This window comes from Ranitomeya imitator, chromosome 3 (genome assembly GCF_032444005.1).
Source record: "Ranitomeya imitator isolate aRanImi1 chromosome 3, aRanImi1.pri, whole genome shotgun sequence".
NCBI lineage: Eukaryota > Metazoa > Chordata > Amphibia > Anura > Dendrobatidae > Ranitomeya > Ranitomeya imitator.
This window is the reverse complement of record NC_091284.1, coordinates 704,850,934-704,870,952: the sequence shown is the minus strand read 5'-3', so window position 1 is coordinate 704,870,952 and position 20,019 is coordinate 704,850,934. Positions and strand designations below refer to the sequence as shown.

The window sequence follows — 20,019 nt, the reverse complement described above, 5'->3', positions numbered from 1 at the left end:
CCGCACTTTTATGGATATGTCCATTTGAATGAATGAAAGGACTTTTAGCCAACAAAAGATCGGATGAGTACTGCTTTTTTCATTTCTCTTTTCTGGACATTATATGCACTTACAATCATAGAATGGTAGAGTTGGAAGGGACCTCCTGGGTCATCTGGTCCAACCCCCTGCTCAAAGCAGGATTCACTAAATCATCCCAGACAGATGTCTGTCCAGCCTCTGTTTGAAGACTTCCATGGAAGGAGAACTCACCACATCTCGTGGCAGCCTGTTTCACTCATTGATCACCCTGTCAAAAAGTTTTTTCTAATATCTAATCTGTTTCCTCCCATTCAGTTTGATGCAATTTATTCTAGTCTTTCCTTGTGCAAATGAGAATAAAGATGATCCTTCTACATTGTCACAGCCCTTGAGATATTTGTAGACTATTAAAGGGAACCTGTCGCCTGAATTTGGCGGGACCGGTTTTCGGTCATATGGGCGGAGTTTTCGGGTGTTTGATTCACCCTTTCCTTACCTGCTGGCAGCAATATTGAAGTTCATTCTCTGTCCTCCATAGTACACGCCTGCGCAAGGCAAGATTGCCTTGCGCAGGTGTGTACTACGGAGCACCGATAATGAACTTCAATCCAATATTGCGCCCAGCATGCAGCAGGAAAGGGTGAATCAAACACCCAAAAACTCCGCCAATATGACTGAAAACCGGTCCCGCCAAATTCAGGTGACAGGTTCCCTTTAAGTCTCCTCTGAGTCTTCCTTTCTGCAAGCTAAACATTCCCAAATCCTGTAATTGTTCCTCATAGGACATGGTTTGCAGACCGGTCACCATTCTTGTCGCTCTTCTGTGAACTTGCTCCAGTTTGTTGATGTCTTTTTCAAATGTGGTGCCCAAAACTGGACACAGTATGCCAGATGAGGTCTGACCAAAGGAGTAGATGGTTATAATGATTTTGCGTCATCTAGACTGTATGCTTCTGTTAATACATACCAGAATTGTATTTGCCTTTTTTGCTGCTGCATCACACTGTTGACTCATGTTCAGTCTGTGATCTATTAGTATACCCAAGTCGCTATCACATGTGCTGTTGCTTAGCCCTATTCCTCCCATTCTGTATATGCTTTTTTTCATTTTTATTGCCTAGATGTAGTACTTTGCTTTTTTCCTTGTTAAAAACCATTGTTAGTTGCTGCCCACTGCTCTAGTTTATATCTTTTTGAATAATCTCTCTCTCTCTTCTCTAGTATTAGCTATCCCTCCTAGCTTTGTGTCATCAGCAAATTTAATCAGTGTACCCTCAATTCCTTCATCTAAATCATTGATAAAGATGTTGAACAATACAGGGCCCAGGACAGAGCCCTGTGGTACCCCACTTGAGACGTTCTTCCAACTGGATGTGCAGCCATTTACGACCACTCTTTGGGTCCGATCACTAAGCCACTTATGAATCCACCTAGTTGCCTTGTCCATTCCATATTTAGTCATTTTTTCAATAAGGATGGTATGAGATACTTTGTCAAATGCTTTGCTGAAGTCAAGATATACTATATCTACAGCATTTCCCTGATCCACCCAGTCAGTGATTCTGTCATAGAAGGAAATTAAGTTAGTCTGACATGACTTATTAGTTACAAACCCATGCTGACTCTGGTTAATCACTTCATTCTTATCCAGGTACTTACATACATGTTGTTTAATAATTTAAGGATCTTTCCTGGTATAGAAGTCAGACTCACCGGCCTATAGTTCCCTGGGTCTTCTTCCCTTTTTTGAAGATACGAAAAACATTTGCTCTTCTCCAGTCTTCTGGGACTTCTGTTCTCCAAGAATTTTCAAAGATTATTGAGAGTGGTTCAAAAATTTCTTCTGCTATTTCCTTCAGTACCCTGGGGTGTAATTCATCTGGACCTGGAGACTTGAATTCATTTATGTTAGCTAAGTGTTTCCTCACTATATTTCTATTTATAAATATCCTGGATTTTTCGATTCTTTTAATAGGACAGTAAAGATCAGTTGATGATACATTTCCTTTCTGAGAGAAAACAGATGCAAAATAGGAATTTAAAAGTTCGGCCTTCTCAACATCCTTTCTTACCATTTCATCAATTTCATCCTGTAAAAATCCTATTGCATCTGTGACTTTTATTTTACTTTTGACATATCCCCCAAATCTTTTTTTATTGTTTTGACGTCTCTTGCAAGCCTTAATTCATTGTCAGCTTTAGTTAATCTGATTTGTGCCCTGCAGGTTCTGCAGACAGCATTATATTCTTCTTTAGATATGCCTCCCTCTTTCCATTTGATAAACATTTCTTTCTTCCTTTTTAGCATGTGTTTGTTGTGTGTTCATCCATCCTGGTTTCCATAACTGCTTCATAATCTTCCCTCTTTTTGGAATTGTTAACGATTGTGCTTTGAGAATTTGATCCCTCCAATTCTCTTTCTGAGTCCCTTAAAATCTGCCTTTCTGAAATCTAACTTTCAGCATAGCACCACCCAATAGAAATCCTAATAAGAGGATTATCAAGAAATCCGGGAAATTAGACACATTAAAGATATAAAACTGGTGCCCCTTTATCTTCATTGACATACCTAAGCGATTGGTTGTAGATTATAGAATTTTTAATGTGTTTCACGAGGAAGCGGTCTCATCTGAGGTATGTGGGATGGTCAATTGGTTTCCGACACACCGATGTCTGGATTGAACCATTTTGAATTTTTATGGTGGTATCCAGAAAGTTGTTTTCTGTTTTTGAGTGATACAATGTTAAAGGGACACTGTCACCTGAATTTGGAGGGAACAATCTTCAGCCATGGAGGCGAAGTTTTGGGGTGTTTGATTCACCCTTTCCTTACCCGCCGGCTGCATGCTGGCTGCAATATTGGATTGAAGTTCATTCTCTGTCCTCCATAGTACACGCCTGCGCAAGGCAAGATTGCCTTGTGCAGGCATGTACTACGGAGGACAGAGAATGAACTTCAATCCAATATTGCAGCCAGCGGGTAAGGAAAGGGTGAATCAAACACCCAAAAACCCCGCCTCCATGGCTGAAGATTGTTCCCTCCAAATTCAGGTGACAGTGTCCCTTTAACTTTATGGTGGGATGAAATGTATTGAATTTGTCATGGAATTTTAGTTCTTGTTCGGACTCAGATCAGATTATTAAGATGTCATCGATGTAACGGAAATAGGCCAAGGGTTTCATGGCGCAGAATGCGAAAAAGTCATTTTCGAGTTTAGCCATGAAAAGGTTGACATAGGCTACGTTCAGATTAGCGTTGCGCGCCGCTGCGTCGGCGACGCAACGCACGACGCACAAAAAAACGCGTGCAAACGCACGCAAAAACACTGCGTTTTGCGACGCGTGCGTCGTTTTTTGACGAAAATTGGGCGCAAGAAAAATGCAACTTGTTGCATTTTCTTGCGTCCGACGCTAGCGTAAAAAACGACGCACGTGTCGGAAAACGCAACAAGAAAAACGCATGCGTCCCCCATGTTAAACATAGGGGCGCATGACGCGTGTGTCGCCGCTGCGTTTCCCGACGCAGCGTCGGGAAACGCTAATCTGAACGTAGCCATACCGGGGTGCCATTTTGCTGCCCATAGCAGATCCAGTGCGATAGCTATAACTTTACCAAAAGAGAAAAAGTCATTTGTGAGGATAAATTCGGGGAGTCTTAATACACTTGGAAGGGATCCCATTAGCTTCAAGAAACATTTGGCAGATGGATAGTCCATCTCCACGTCGGCGGTTTCAATATAGGAATTCCACATCAATGGTGGCTAAGATGGCGCTCTTAGAGGACCTATTGTTGTGACCTCGGACCCGTACTCTTCTCCATCTATACCTTTGGCAACTCATAAAGTCCCATGGCTTCCAGAACCATCTATACGCTGATGACACTCAGATCTACTTTCTGCTGTCCAGACTCCCAGGGTGTATCAGCCGTAGCCTCCTTCTCATCACGCTTCCAAAAACTTATTGTGGAATGGAACTCATTGCTGTTCCTCTATCGCGCCTACATCCTCTATCTGATCTATTCATCACGATAAGATGACATCACACTTTTTCCTTGTACCGAAAGTCCCCTGCCTCAAAGCAACCCTTGATCCTGTCGTCTTCAAACCACCAAGCTCTTGCCTCCTCCACGTCAAACAATACTTCCAAAATCCGTCCTTTTCTGAACCCTCAATCAAGTAAACTGTTAGTGCATGCCCTCATCATCTCCCGCCTCAACTACTGCAGTAGCCTCCCTGCTAAGGCTACGTTCACAGCGGCGCACAACGCAAATAAAAACGCACCAAAACGCACGCAAAAACGCTGCGTTTTGCGACGCATGCGTAATTTTTTGCCGAAATTTGGACGCAAATAAAATGCAACTAGTTGCGTTTTCTGCGCCCTACGCTTGCGGCAAAAAAAAGCATGCGTCGCACAACGCATGTCCATGCGTCCCCCATGTTAAATATAGGGGCGCATGACGCATGCGTCGCCACAGCGTTTCACGACGCTGCGTCAGGAAACGCTAATGTGAATGTAGCCTAACACACTCGCACCTCCCCTCTAGTGGCCCCCAATACTTCAGGATGGACCGTCTCCGCCATCTCGCGCCTCACTGCCGCCATCACCTTCACTCTATCATGTATAGGTGGTCTTTCCTATCCCCTGGTGCTGGCCAGCTGGTCCCTGCCGGATGAGCAGCTGCCGGTGCACCAGGTGTCACACCAGGTCAGCGCCGCCATCGGCCGCTCGGTGAACAGTTCGGGGTTTGCTTTCTGCTCCCGGCTGCAGTGATTTCCGTTCAGTAACGTTATCGACGGCAGAAAAATGACCTAAGATCCGCACTAACACCGAGCCGCGTGCAGCCTCGGTACCAGCCAAGAGGTGGCACTGGCCGGCCCTAGGTGCCATATGGAGCGGCGTCTAGACCGCGGCGCTGCCAGCTGGAGGAGGCAGGAGGCGCCTTATGTAATAACTTCCCGTGTGACATGCAATGACGTCACACCGCGAACTCCTCTGGCTACTCAAGCTCCCAGGCAGCCAATCAGAGGTAAGTTCCGCCTGTTAGCCCCGCCCACTGCCTGCCGCCTGTAGTACGGAGCGCTGCGGCTTCTCCCGGGGATGTTCGTGACAAGCTCCTGATTGGTGGCTGGCTGCCGAGTAGAAGGCGTGGTCTGCTGACGTCACGCTGTGCGTCGTGTCGGCCGCCGCCGCTGCTCCTGCTCTTTCCTCCATGTTGCCTTGTTGAGTCGGTTCGGCAGCTCGTCACCCGTGTCCTGAGGGAGTCGGCGCAGAGGGAGCCGGCCGCCCGGCGGAGGGGCCCCGTACCCGTCCATGCGCTGTGCAGGGGGCGCAGTCCACCGGGGCGGCTGCTGCTTCACGAGCACATTGCCGCTCTCCCTGTGATGCCTCCCCCGGCGCCCACCATGATCTCCTAGGACTCGTCCTCAGCCCTGGCATGTCCCGCCTCAGCGTCAGTCACCGGGGGCCGGCACACTAGTCAGGAGGCCGCACAGCTCTTCACTGGGACGTTTATTGTGACCTCCTGCGACGATGGCCTGGGCACTGAAGCTGCCGCTGGCGGACGAGGTGATCGAGTCCGGGCTGGTGCAGGACTTCGATGCCAGCCTGTCTGGGATTGGGCAGGAGCTGGGTGCCGCCGCCTACAGCATGAGGTGAGTGCGGGAGGCCCCGCCTGTGAGGAGCCGGCAGGGGGCAGCACACGCCCTTAGTGCAGGGACCCCTGACAGCTGCCGCATGGGGGGCTCTGTCCAGACTACCACTCCACTAGCACAGGGGACCCTGAGCCTCCTTTCCTCGGGGGTAGTTGGGGGTCTCAGCAGTCGGACTCCTACCAATCATTTATTATCTCTTGCAAGGTGCCGTCCTCGATAAGAGAAAGTAGATTTACACTTTACCCACCGGTGCAGCAGTGACCGGTGTTCAGGTGAATGATGGTCCTGCCAGCGCAGCCACGCGTACTTTATTGGCCATAGGGCCCGTCTGCTATTCTTGCACTGGGGCCCTTTTCTTTCCGAGTCTCCCAGGGGCCATTACGGCTGTGTCCAGATGTTTATAAGAATTTAGGATTAAAGATCTTTTGTAGGAACGAGTGCTCCATGAGATACTTCCTGAAAACGCTAAGGCCATATCAGCACTTACTTGCTTGGTAATAAGTCTTATCGCCCCTTTACCTTCTCATAAGTTCTGATAAATCTGCCCCATAGACTCTTTGCTTTTTGCACATCCTACAGGCATAGGTGGACAACTAAATACCCAGGTAAGTTAACCCTTTATTGCTTTGCTATTAGTAAGGGAGAACTCCCCAAAACGCACAGAAAGCATGAAATATGCTGTTACTGGGTATATAAAAGTAGCCTAAAGAGACATACAGAGCCGGCACCTCTCTTCCTAGTAGACCCTACCTGGCTGCAGAGGTTGGAACTGAGCACATTGGCCGCCACTGAGAATAGCTGATTGGTGGGAGTGTTGGTTGTAGCCACCCAGCAGATCAGCTATTGATGTCCTATCCTAAGGATGAGACATCAATTTTAAGTCTCTGGCAACCTCTTTAAGAATTACAGATTTGTACAGCACGGGATGATGTATAGCCTGACTCCGACACCACAGCACTGGAGGAGCTTCACTACTGAGCATGTGCAAATAGTGCAGCACAGATTCATCTCACCTCCAACTCCACAGCACTGGTCACTACTGAGCATGGACATAAAGTGCAGCACAGATTCATCTCAACTACGACTCCACAGCACTGGTCACTACTGAGCATGGACATAAAGTGCAGCACAGATTCATCTCACCTCCAACTCCACAGCACTGGTCACTACTGAGCATGTACATAAAGTGCAGCACAGATTCATCTCACCTCCAACTCCACAGCACTGGTCACTACTGAGCATGTACATAAAGTGCAGCACAGATTCATCTCACCTCCAAATCCACAGCACTGGTCACTACTGAGCATGTGCATATAGTGCAGCACAGATTCATCTCAACTACGACTCCAGAGCACTGGTCACTACTGAGCATGGACATAAAGTGCAGCACAGATTCATCTCACCTCCAACTCCACAGCACTGGTCACTACTGAGCATGTACATAAAGTGCAGCACAGATTCATCTCAACTACGACTCCACAGCACTGGCCACTACTGAGCATGGACATAAAGTGCAGCACAGATTCATCTCAACTACGACTCCAGAGCACTGGTCACTACTGAGCATGTATATGAAGAGCAGCACAGATTCATCTCAACTAAAAGCCAAGATCCATAGATCAGGAACAGAACAGACATTTATTTTACATTTCCTAACTTTCCCAAATTCTTATGAAAAATTATTCAGCACATCCTGCATTGTACTACTCTACCCAATTTATTATATATTTTAGGAGTCGCTCCATTTTATACCAACTCCTCAAAAATGGACACCAACTTCAACTCCACAGCACTGGATGACCAGTATGTCTGGCACATAAGCAGTGTAGTCTTCCTACTGGAAGATATGTATGATGTGAGTGGTGAAGGAGTGTTTTTCTATATAGACTTAGAAGCTCCAAGTATACATGGTCCAAACGGGTCCTGAAGAAACTAAATACTAGTAATCTGAAAGAGTGGTCAGATATGATTCAAAGGGGTTTTCTGGTGAAAATAAGTGATTGCTCGTTTGCCCGTTGGGTTCAACCACAGGGAACCACAAAGTCAGAATGGAGCGGAAGTGTGCATGTGCGACCTGCACTCCTTTCACTCCTTATGGTGCTGTGTTCAGCATTTTTCAACAGCCCAATAAAGAATGAATATAATAATAATAATCTTTATTTATATAGCGCCAACATATTCCGCAGCGCTTTACAGTTTAACAGTTGATATAGCTCCTGTCTGGCATCCTACCTACTGTGCCAGTTTGTAATTTGGGTAAAAAATTCCCTGATAGGTGCTGGTCTTATTAGGATGTCCACTGATCAGCACGTTATCGTCTTTCTTAAGTATAGGTGATGACTTTTGGCTAACCTCTGCACTAATCCGTACCTCCCACTCCCAACTCCAAGACTTCTCCCGCGCTGCACCAATCCTCTGGAATGCTCTACCAAAAGAAATTAGGACCATCCACAATTTACATAGTTTTAGACGCTCGCTCAAAACACATTTGTTCAGAGCGGCCTATCATATTCAGTAATCAAAGTCATGTTATGTTTGTGTGTGTGTGTAGCCCATTTACTATCTCCATCTATCCCCCACCCCCTGAAGATGGCTGGACCATGATTGTAAATACATCATTGTAACTACACACCTGTACTTTGTATCTCCCCCACCGCATTGTAGATTGTAAGTTCTCACGAGCAGGGTCATCTTATTTCGCTTTAATTATTGTATTGTTAACGTTGTTACTTATGTCTGTGTTTGATACTCTTAAATTGTAAAGCGCTGCGGAATATGTTGGCGCTATATAAAGATTATTTATTATTATTATTATAACTTGTTTTCACTGAACAACCTCTTTAAATTATTAGTTACCCCAGTATATGACAGTGCCAAAAAGCTGAAATTACCAGTAGCAATGCTTATAAGCACGTTGTCTAGTTACAGGCTTCCACATTTAGTCCAACCCTGCTATTCATGGGGCAATATATGAAATAGAATGTTTCCCGTAAAGGGAACCTGTCACCCCCCCAGGCGTTTGAAACTAAAAGAGCCACCTTGTGCAGCGGTAATGCTGCATTCTGACAAGGTGGCTCTTTTAGTTATTGGTGCTGTAAATGCAGAAATAATCAGTTTTGTAATTTGCCCGAAATACCGGTCTTCAGTCCTGGAGGCAGGTCTTTCCCCCCTGCTGCAGACGCCTCACAGCCGTCACTCAAGTCTTCTTGGCGCCGTGCGTCGCCTCCTCAGCGCTGTTTTGAAATCTGCTGGCGCCTGCGCTCTTTTGTTATGCCTGGGGCAGGCGCAGTGAGCGCTGCCCGTATGTCCTCATATGCAGTCTCACTGACTGCGCCTGTGCGGCCGCCCTGCCTGTGAATCCCAGCCCCTCAGTGTCTTATGATTTATTCACACTGCGGGGCTGGGATTCCTGGGCATTCGCACTGCGACCTGGGTGAGGGGCTTAGACACGCAGTGCGCATGCCCAGGAATCCCAGCCCCGCAGTGTGAATAAATCATAAGACACTGAGGGGCTGGGATTCACAGGCAGGGCGGCCGCACAGGCGCAGTCAGCGAGACTGCATATGAGGACAGAGGACGGACAGCGCTCACTGCGCCTGCCCCAGGCATGACAAAAGAGCGCAGGCGCCGGCAGATTTCAAAACAGCAAGAAGACTTGAGTGACGGCTGTGTGGCGTCTGCAGCAGGGGGGGAAAGGCCTGCCTCCAGGACTGGAGACAGGTATTTCGGACAAATTACAAAACGGATTAGGCTAGGTTCACATTGCGTTAATGGGTGTCCGCTAACGGACTCCATTACATTGCGAAATTGTCGCAATTAAAGGCAATGTAACGGATCCGTTAGCACATTGCAGTCAATGGGTGCGCTAACGGATCGTAACGCATCGCTAAACGTATGCCTTTTTTGGCATGCGTCTGCGATCTGCCGTTAGTTTCGGATGGACCTCGAATGCTGCTTGCAGCGTTTAGGGTGCGTTCCTCGCTAGTGCAGATCGGCCATCTGCGCTAGCGGGAATGCCGAACACAACTCCTTTTTCGACATTGCGTTAGCGCAATCCGTTAGCGTATCCGCTAAACGGATTGCACATACGCAATGTGAACCTAGCCTTATCTCTGCATTTACAGCACCAATAACTAAAAGAGCCACCTTGTCAGAATGCAGCATTACTGCTGCACAAGGTGGCTCTTTTAGTTTCAAACGCCTGGGGGGGGGGGGGGGTGGAGGTGACAGGTTCCCTTTAAGAGTGATTTACTGAAAATTGGACATTGATCTTTCTAGAAGAATGAATGGTTGCAGGTACAATTTGCCTGTGTCGCCCCTGTGAGCCAATATAAGAGTTACTGTGTGACATTTTGGGTTCTAGGACAGGGCTGATAATACACCAGACATATGCTGATTGAATGCTGCTAATTTTTGTGGTAAATTTCATTGATGTTTATGGGCGACTGTCTTCTGAGCTCACACATAGTACTTATTGTACACTGTGTTGTTCCTGCCAAGAGATGCAAATTTGGTGCAAAAATTTCTGCACCAAATACTTAATGTGTGAAAAGCCTGAAGCATATAAATTAAATTGTATGACATGTGTACAGCAGTCCGTGTCTCCTATACGATGTGTATACAGCAGTCCGTGTCTCCTATGCGATGTGTATTCAGCAGTCCGTGTCTCCTATGCGATGTGTATAGAGCAGTCCGTGTCTCCTATGCGATGTGTATACAGCAGTCGATGTCTCCTATGGGATGTGTACACAGCAGTCTACATCTCTCAATGCTTGAGTTATATAAATGGTTACATAAGCAGTGCTGAATTTCTCACTTTTAGAAGACAGGCAGGCAGTGACATATGTACCAGTGTGCAAGCCTTACTGCTGATGTATGTCCTTTAAAAACATACATCAGATAGTAGACTGTGCTTCAGACCGACGATGCAATCCTGGAAAAGCAGTTCATAATTTGTTTTAAATTTCCAAATGACCTTTGGCAGAAAAAAAGGTTTCCCATCCCTGATTTTAGAGAAAAAAAAAAAAGTTTTAATGCAACAATTTCTATGCTACCATCACCACAGATGCTTTTAAGACAATTTCATAAAAAACAGAATATTAACCCCTTCATGACCTACAACGTGTATTTATACGGCATAGGTCGTGTCTCACCCTTTGATGCAGGCTCATGTGCTGATCCCGCATCTCTTCCAGCACATGACAGCTGATTTGATCCACCCGCAGCTGTCAATCTCTGACAGCAGCATTTAACATAATCGCACCTGAAGCGCATCACAAACTACGCCCATCAGTGCCCCTGTCATATTGCAGGGCGCTGATGGAGTGGCATGACAACCGGAGGTCTGCAGAAGACCCCTGTGCTTGACATTGCTGATCTGCTATGAACACCACCCTGTGGCTGGCATTCATAAATGATAATCTTTGCTACATATAGCAGGGCTGAAGCTCTATGTGTAGCATAATCAGTCAGCTGATCGCAGCTTCAACTCTCCTAAGGAGACTACCGCAGCCAGTAAAAAGTAAATGAAAAATGTTTTTAAAACTATAAGTTGAAATCACCCTCCCTTTTGCCCCATTCAAAATACCATTAAAAAATACATATTTGGTATCGCTGCATTCAGAAACGCCCGATCTATCAAAATATAATAAAAATAATTAATCCGATTAGTAAACGGTGTTATGATGATGAGAAAAATCAAAATGCCAGAATTACGTTTTTTGGGCGCAGCAACATTTCAATAACCGGCGATCAAAACATTGTATCTAACCTAAAAAGGTATCCACAACAACGTTAGTTCAGCGCGCAAAAAAATTACCCTCACCCGACCCCTTATCCCAGAAAATGGAGACGCAACATGTCTCAGAAAATGGCTGTATTTTTTTTTTACCACTTAAATAAGATTTTATACATGTTTGGTATCTGCGAACTCGTAATGACCTGGAGACTCATAATGGCAGGTCAGTTTTACCAGTTAGTGATCATGGTAAAAAATAAACCCAAAATACACTTGTGGAATTGTAATTTTTTTGCAATTTCACTGCACTTGGATTTTTTTTTCCGTTTTCCAGTATACACTATATGGTAAATCCAGTGGTGTCATTCAAAAGTACAACTTGTCCCACAAAAAAACAAGTCCTCGTACAGCCATATTGACAGAAAAATACAAAAGGTTATGGCTCTGGGAAGAAGGTTGGACACAGTGTCCGATATGCTTTATTATGTAACAATCCTGGATACATTACATCACATTATCTGAGTCCATACCACTCTATGAATTTTTGGTCTGAATTGATGCAGTTATTCTATGTAATGTACGGTAGTTACCTGAATCTATAACCCGCATCCCCCAAAATCCTGTGTCTCCTTTTGTTTGTTCTTATATTTCCAACACAGTCCTGCAGAAATGACATTTTCTTGATCCTTTTTACTGTTAGCGCCTTGTACTTTTTTATTAGGTCATACTCGCCATTATTAATTTGTTAGTGCATATATGCTGTTGTGTCTTTATTACTCATTCCCCATTTTACATGGCTTGTATAATTTTTGCATTTTCCGTGAGCGCCTTTAGTGCCACCATAAGCCCTATGTTTTGCAATAAAGGCAACTTTTATCCCAATATTATTTATTTTATTTTTTTACCTTATCTCGGTATAATTTCTTTGGTTTATTAAACGTCCGTGTTCTGTCTGCATCGATTCTTATTTGCATACAATGTGGTAATTACAGGTATTTTATACACTGGCCAATGACCTGTATAGAGACAATGTCAGCATGTCCTGCTTTGATCCATGTTCTGGATTGGCCTTCCATAAGTCATAGGGTCTACAAATAGCGATCACATGCAGGTCACCATCTGGATGTCGTGCTTTTCACTATCCTGAACAATTGATATAGGAAACTGTATTTGTCCTATTTATTGTTCCGGTAGAAACCTGATGCCACAGGGATGAAGAATCATGTTTATAGGCAGAACTGAGGGTGTTTAGCGCAGGTGTGGACATCCCAGCCAGTCCGTTCTAGACCATGAAACCTGGATGTGTGAAATTGATCTTATCGGCTTCATGTTTTATTAATTAGTGGGGGCTTCGCAGGTCTCTTTAATGTATAAGTATAAGTGCAGTTTTGTTTGGTTTTTTTTCCATTGCATAAACGTTTTCAGTGCGTACAAAGCAAATCTGAACCGGCCCATGTCTCGCTGACTGGTGGAGTTTGCGCTGCTCCGATTTCAGCATAACTCCCTATCCTGCTTTGATTGTCACAGATCTGTGATGCCATCATTGTCCTTTGTATATCTGGTTACAAGAAAGTTCAGATCCACTTTTTCTTTGCACGCCGAGCTCCAGGGCAGCAGTACAGCTCTGGTGACGTTTCTGTAGCCCGGGCCAAGGCTCCCTTAGGTCATAAAAAGTTTGTCATACCAGTGGTTTCCATCCGAGAGCGCTATCCTGGTAGAATTAACAGTAGAACGTCTTGAGGCATCTGTTGGCTTCTGCAGATCCTGAATCTTTTGCCGGGGTGATTATGTGGGGGGCGCTGGATGGATCCTAGAGAACACACAACCCTTATGCATTCCATACATTGGTCTTCGTTACTATGGAAGTTTATTATTATCCGTTCTGCATTCGGATGACTGTTCCCATCTGTGAAGTGCTCATCAGACTGTAATTAATATCTGTGCTTGTTCATGGCCTAGAAAAATATGTGCAGTCGTCACTTTCATAATTGCCCGTGTGCCCACCCTCATCAACCTGAAGACTGAGTGACGGTCATTGAGCACCTAAAATATTAATAACTGTAGTATCTTTTTGCGGCCATTTCATACTTTTTTTTTTTGCTCCAATTTTTTTTTTTTTTTTTTAATGTGTGATGTGTTGCAGCAGATATATTGTTAGACAAGTCGGGGGCCTGATATAGCAGGTTGGCTTCCATTATAGGAGCTGGAATGGATATAACTGATGCAGCTGTCCTGTTTCTTTAAAGAATGAGCAGACCACAGTGTAGAGCGCCACCTTTTCCACAAATTGATGTCTTTCACGGTATGCTGGAAGTTGTGGTTCTTTAGTTGCTGTAGGTCTACAATTCGATGCTGCAGCCAGTTCGGTCTGTGTATCGGTGAGATTCACATGTGAACTTTTTTAATTCTTTTTGCCCTGTATGTACGACAATAAGACACTATCTAGCCAAGTGTTATCTACACATTTCAGATGTTCAGAGTGCTGTCCATTGGTGAGACAGCAGATGTGTAAGCGGTTATCAGGTTGTGTCCAGACGCAGGCCAGCGTATCCTCTGATGTGGACTCCACGGTATTGGTGAAGTGTCGTCCATCAGATCATGTAGATGCCAGAGTCCTGATGTGGCTTCACATGAAGTCGCAGGGTGCTTAAGGTACCTTCACACTGAGCGACTTTAGAACGATAACGATAGCGATCCGTGACGTTGCAGCGTCCTGGATAGCGATCTCCTTGTGTTTGACACGCAGCAGCGATCAGGATCCTGCTGTGAGATCGCTGGTCGGAGCTAGAAGGCCAGAACCTTTTCGTCGCTGGATCACCCGCTGACATCGCTGAATCGGCGTGTGTGACACCGATCCAGCTATGTCTTCACTTGTAACCGGGGTAAACATCTGGTTACTAAGCGCAGGGCCCCGCTTAGTAACCCGATATTTACCCTGGTTACCATTGTAAATGTAAAAAAAACAAAAAACACTACATACTTACATTCCAGTGCCTGTCACGTCCCCGGCGTCCGCTTCCCTGCACTCCTCCTGCATCCTGTGTCAGCGCCGGCCGGCCGTAAAGCAGAGCACAGGGGTGACGTCACCGCTCTGCTTTACGGCCATCGCTTACACAGGATGCAGGAGGAGTGCAGGGAAGCGGACGCCGGGGACGTGACAGGCACCGGAATGTGAGTATGTGTTTTTTTTGTTTTTTTTTTACATTTACAATGGTAACCAGGGTAAACATCGGGTTACTAAGCGCAGCCCTGCGCTTAGTAACCCGATGTTTACCCTGGTTACCCGGGGACTTCGGCATCATTGGTCGCTGGAGAGCTGTCTGTGTGACGGTCGCTTAATGTGACGGTACCTTTAGATGTGGCGATTGCAAAGGCCAGGGCAACATTGCTGAATCGACCTAAGACCATGGTGGATGTGTAGTTTGTCGGTAACTGGCTAGTGTGTTAAAACATTTGTTTTATTCTCTGGTCTAGGAATACTGACGTTGTACTTTTTGCACCATCCTGTTTGCATTGCCCTGTATTAGTATATTCTATTTTTTTTCTTTTCTTTTTTTTTTTTTTATGGCAAAAACACTTTAATATCCTAGAGATATTAGTGACCGTTCAGCCCTGTATTTAGGACATGAATCAGATTTTACCCTTTACTTGCTGCATCTTAGGTAATGGTTTGCTCTGTTGTAGTTGCCAGGTCTTGGGGGCATCTGTTGTTTACACTGTTTTTTTTCGACCATGTATGACCCCAATAGGAGTGCAAGAAAAGAGGAGGCTTTGACTCAAGCTTTAGTGACGGACTTGATAGATCTTTATAACGACTCCACCGTTAGATCAGTTTAGACAGCATGTCATGTTTTGGATTTGGACCCATATTGGCTATTGACATTCAGAGTATGTTCACTTATGTCCTACGTGCTTGTATTTCAGCTTATCATTAGTCCAGTGATTGATTATTCAACTTATGAATGAAGTTGTGCTGAACTTTGGCAGCTCTGACACTGGTGAATGATGTCAGTATGTCTTTGAAAGATTACCTGGAAGACTAATTTTTCTAAAAATCATACCAGAAATGACTAGATATGCATTCATTCTTGGTAATGGCCTTAATGTATAATAATAAATAATAATAAATAATAATAATAATGTGTCCTCATAAAGGGGACAATAATAATGTTACATTGCGCCATCATATTCTGCAGGGCTTTAAATTTGAGGGTGCATAAAAGGACAGCAAGTCTTCAAGGACTTTGTGTATGTTCAGCTGGAGGACAACACATATTTTCAAAAGATAAGAATCTGTATGTGGGGGCTGGGATAGCCTTCTCTGGAGATAAGTGGCACCAGACCATCTGGCAGCAGTTTTCCCAAACCTCCATAGGGTACTAAGCCTGTAGAAAATTGTACCCATTGGGGTCAAATTGTGCCATCAGCCCATGTGCTGGTTTTAGTAAATATTTCTTGCATCTCATGTGAATATCCAGCTGTAAATTATGGAGCCGGCTTATCGAGCCGTCCGTTGGACCAGACTGTGTAGACCTTTCTGATGGCGAGAAAGCTTTCCTTAGCGCATATCTACATAGTGTGATTTCATCAGGTGTGTTATGGAAACAATCGCTTGTTTTGGTTCTTGTTGTCAATTTTCTGTTTACAGTACAGATGTTCCTTCCATGCCGTGTCAGCCATCTGGAACATTCAGACTTGTTACTCCGGTTAGACATTTTGCATTTCTTTGTTTTTAAACAAACTGTATTTTGTAAAACAAAAGTGTAGTGCTGGGGAAAGAAATGTTGTATGTGAGCCATGGAGTGGCTTGTGCTTCCATAAGGCTACTTTCACACTGGCGTTTTTTGCAATGCGTCGTTTAGGGGAAAAAACGCATCCTGCAAAGTTGTTTGCAGGATGCGTTTTTGCCCCATAGATTAACATTAGCGACGCATTGCGACACGTTGCAACCGTCGTGCGACGGTTGCGCCGTGTTGTGGTGGACCGTGTTGTGGCTGCCGACGGACCGCTTTTTCCGACCGCGCATGCGCGGCCGGAACTCCGCCCCCACCTCCCCGCACCTTACAATGGGGCAGCGGATGCACAGGAAAAATGCATCCGCTGCCTCCGTTGTGCCTCCGTTTCACTGCTAGCGTCGGAACCTCAGCCCGACGCACTGCGACGGGCCGAGTCCGACGCTAGTGTGAAAGTAGCCTAAATGAAAAGTTAAAAAAAAGCGTTTCTATCTGGCCTTCGAATGGATGATCTTCCAAGATTAAGACGCTCCTTTTATCTCATAGATATCAACATAACAATTCGGTCTCCAATTCGGAGCCTTGGTCAGGTGGGAAATACTCCGGAATCTATAGATTGGAGACAAAAACCAGTCTGTGTAGCTTGAATTGTGATGCTGATATCCACAGTACTGTACAAATGTTTTAGGTGTGGGAAAAAATGCTGCAAAGTGAGAATGTTTACAAAAAAAAGTGTTTAGCCTTAATTATTTTTCTTCAAATAACAAAATGGAGCGAGCGAATAAATAAATCTAAATTATATCGATATTTGCTGTGACCATCATTTTGACCTTCAAAACAGCATCAATTCTTCTAGGTGCACTTGCTCAGAAATTTTGACTTAACTCGGTAGGAAGGTTGTTCCTAATGTGTTGGCGAACTAACCCCAGATTTGTGGATGGAAGCTGGGCAAATCTTTGTCTTCTCATATAATCCCACACGGACTGTGAGATGAGGGCTCGGCAGGGTCATATCATCACTTCCAGGACTTATTGTTTTTCTTTATGCTTAAGATGGTTCTCAAAGGGAACCTGTCACCAGGTTTTTCTTGTATGAACAAATACCACCACCTTACTCACGCAAGTGCTGCATTCCACAAAGTTGTATATTTTCTCCTGACTCTCCCTGTGTGATCCCCAAAAAAACCTTTAGAATTGCTCCCACACTGAAGGCAAATCTAAACGGTCCGGTCCGAAAGTCGTCATTGCTGCGGCGTGTCACTTTTCTCTGCCGCTAATCACCATCCCCCGGCTTTGATGTGTTCTGCGTCATCTACATAGCTGAACAAAATCTAGCATCTAATCAGGGACATCGCCGGCTTGCGCAGGTGCACTTTACTCTTCCCCACTGCGGGCAGAGCATAAAACATAACTGCGCAAAGTGCGCCTGCATGAGCTGGTGATGTCCCTGTGCAGGCGCGAGATTTTGTTCAGCTGTGTGGAGGATGTGTCATTCACATCAATCAAAGCGGGAGGACGACGGGGGATGGACAGATGCTGCAGCAATGACAAGATGCCCATTTGGCCGGGCATCTGGGTTTGCTTACAGTTTTTTTTTTTTTTTTTTTTTTTAGTTATACTGGGAGAGCTGGGATAATATACAACTTTGTGGAATACAGCACAAGCGCTGATGAAGGCAGTGGTATTTGTTCATACACAAAAAAAAATGGTGATAGGTTTCCTTTAATGAATTTGACTATTTGGGGTTGTTGTCCCGCTGAAGAATTAAGGTGGAACGACTCTGATGCCTCCCAGATGGTATTTCATGATTGCCAGTCTTCTCTGATCACTAGATGTCAACATCATCGACTATGTGGGATTGTATGAAGAGACAGAAGGATTTACTCAAATCTACATCCATACAAGATCTGTGGTTAGTTCCCCATGATGTTTGGAACAACTTGCCTGCCGAGTTCCTTCAAAAACTGTGTGCAAGTTTACCTAGAAGAGTTGATGCTGTTGCGAAGGCAAAGGGTGTTCACACCAAATTTTGATTTAGATTTTTGAATTGTTTGATCACTTTGCATTTTTTTAACTGATACAAATAGACTTTGCAGCATTTTTCCACAAACTTGTGCACAATAGTGCTTAACAAAAAAGCACTTTATCCTGGAATACTCTCTGATAATTATTCAATACAGTGCCGGATAACCGTGTGCCAACAAATCCTATGCTTTACTATATTAAAGCATATGTATTATTCAGTCATAGAAAAGACTGTTAAGATTCTGTCTCTCAAAATTGAAATGTACCTATGATAAAAAAATGACAGATCTCTCTATTCTTTGTAGGTGGGAAAACTTGCAAATTCGGCAGTGTATCAAATACCTATTTGTGTGGGTGGGGGTCCCACTTCATCATCATTCAGGAAAACTGCAGTTCCCTATTCATTGATGTTTCAGAGAATAGAAGTCCTTGTGGCCACTGAGCGGTTTCTATTGTAGTGTACTATATGGGTTTCCTGGCATATAGCACAAAGTCATCTTGATAAAAGAAAGGAATCTATATTTTAGCTTTCCCGCTCTGACGGTCTCCACTGGACCATAAAAGATATTTATTTCTCTGGGTCATAAAACATCACTTTTAGTCCATTGGAGACCATTGGATTGAGTCAACGCTTGTTTAACCCCTTAATGACCACCAATATGTCTTTTTACTGACCTGAGATATAAGAGAATAGCCTCCCCATACAGGAGACAATCCCGCAGCCGTTGGCTGTCCACTATAGCTGACAACTTGCTGCATCAGCCACGATCAGTGTTGGCACTGTCCATATTTGTTTAACCCCTTAGATGCCCTGTCAGTAGTGATTACATCATGTAAATGGTTGAGTGTGGGGGCTCCCTCTTTATTCTAATTGGTGCCCTCAGATCATGATTGTGTGGTCCTGATGTTTGCCATGGCAATTCACGGCCAAATAGCCTTAGGCTAGGTTCACATTGCATTAATAGCAGCCCGTTCAACACATGCGTTAATGCAAGTGCCGACAATCCATCGCGCTAGCGCAGATAGAGCTAGCAGATGCTCTATCTGCGCTAGCAGTGATGGACCCGGAAACGCTGCAGCCCGCATCCCAGAGTCCGTCACTCAATGACAGCACATCGCTAGTGCACGCCTGAAAAAGAGCTAAATGGCAGCGTTCATGGACTGCGTTACACCACGTTATGCCGCGGTGTAACGCAGTCCGTCTCATGGACTGCTGAAACGGTATGTGAACCCAGTCTTAGAGTCTGCCGGCTCTAGTAACATGTTCAGAAGTTAGGCTAGGGTCACATTGCGTTATGTGACCGCGTTTAACGGACTACGTTACACCGCGGCATAACGCGGTGTAACGTAGTCCGTTAACGCCACCATTGCCTGTAATGGCAAACGCATCGCTAGCGCATGCCCACGCCGTTCGCGGTCCGTTCGTTGCTAGCGCAGATCCGGGATCGGCTAACGCGATCCCTTTTGGGACATTGTGTTAGCGCAGTCCGTAGCGCTATGCGCTAACGGACTGCCCTAACGCAATGTGACCCTAGCCTAAGCGGCATTTAGGTGGTAAAAATACACTTTTTCCTTTCTGTCATGTCAATTTGCATGAATTCCTGAAAATTGCTTCAATGGTTAATACACTACCTGACTGCAGTTTTCAATATGTCGGGGTGCTGCTTTTAAAATGGTATCACTTTTGGGGGTTTCCAATATATAGGATCCCTAAAGTTACTTCAAACAACAGATAGCTCCCTTAAAAAAAGAAATTTAGTAAATTTCCTTGAAAAAATGAAAAATTGCTGCTCCATTTTTAAACCTCCTAAAATGCTAACAAAATAAAATAACATTTTACAAATTGTGCTGAT

At 44.8% G+C, this 20,019-nt stretch overlaps 1 protein-coding gene across 2 annotated transcripts in view; it reads left to right on the top strand.

Annotated features, from left to right (window-relative positions):
• Nucleotides 1-5,155: 5,155 nt before the first annotated feature.
• Nucleotides 5,156-20,019, top strand: part of TFCP2 (transcription factor CP2) — an 81,193-nt gene continuing 66,329 nt past the window's right edge. Inside the window, exon 1 of one of the 2 annotated variants that reach the window (XM_069758621.1) lies at nucleotides 5,156-5,672. In XM_069758621.1, the coding sequence (XP_069614722.1) occupies nucleotides 5,551-5,672 (122 nt within the window). In that variant the 5' untranslated portion in view covers nucleotides 5,156-5,550. The remainder of the gene's footprint in view (nucleotides 5,673-20,019) is intronic. The other variant, XM_069758622.1, reaches the window with a different exon arrangement.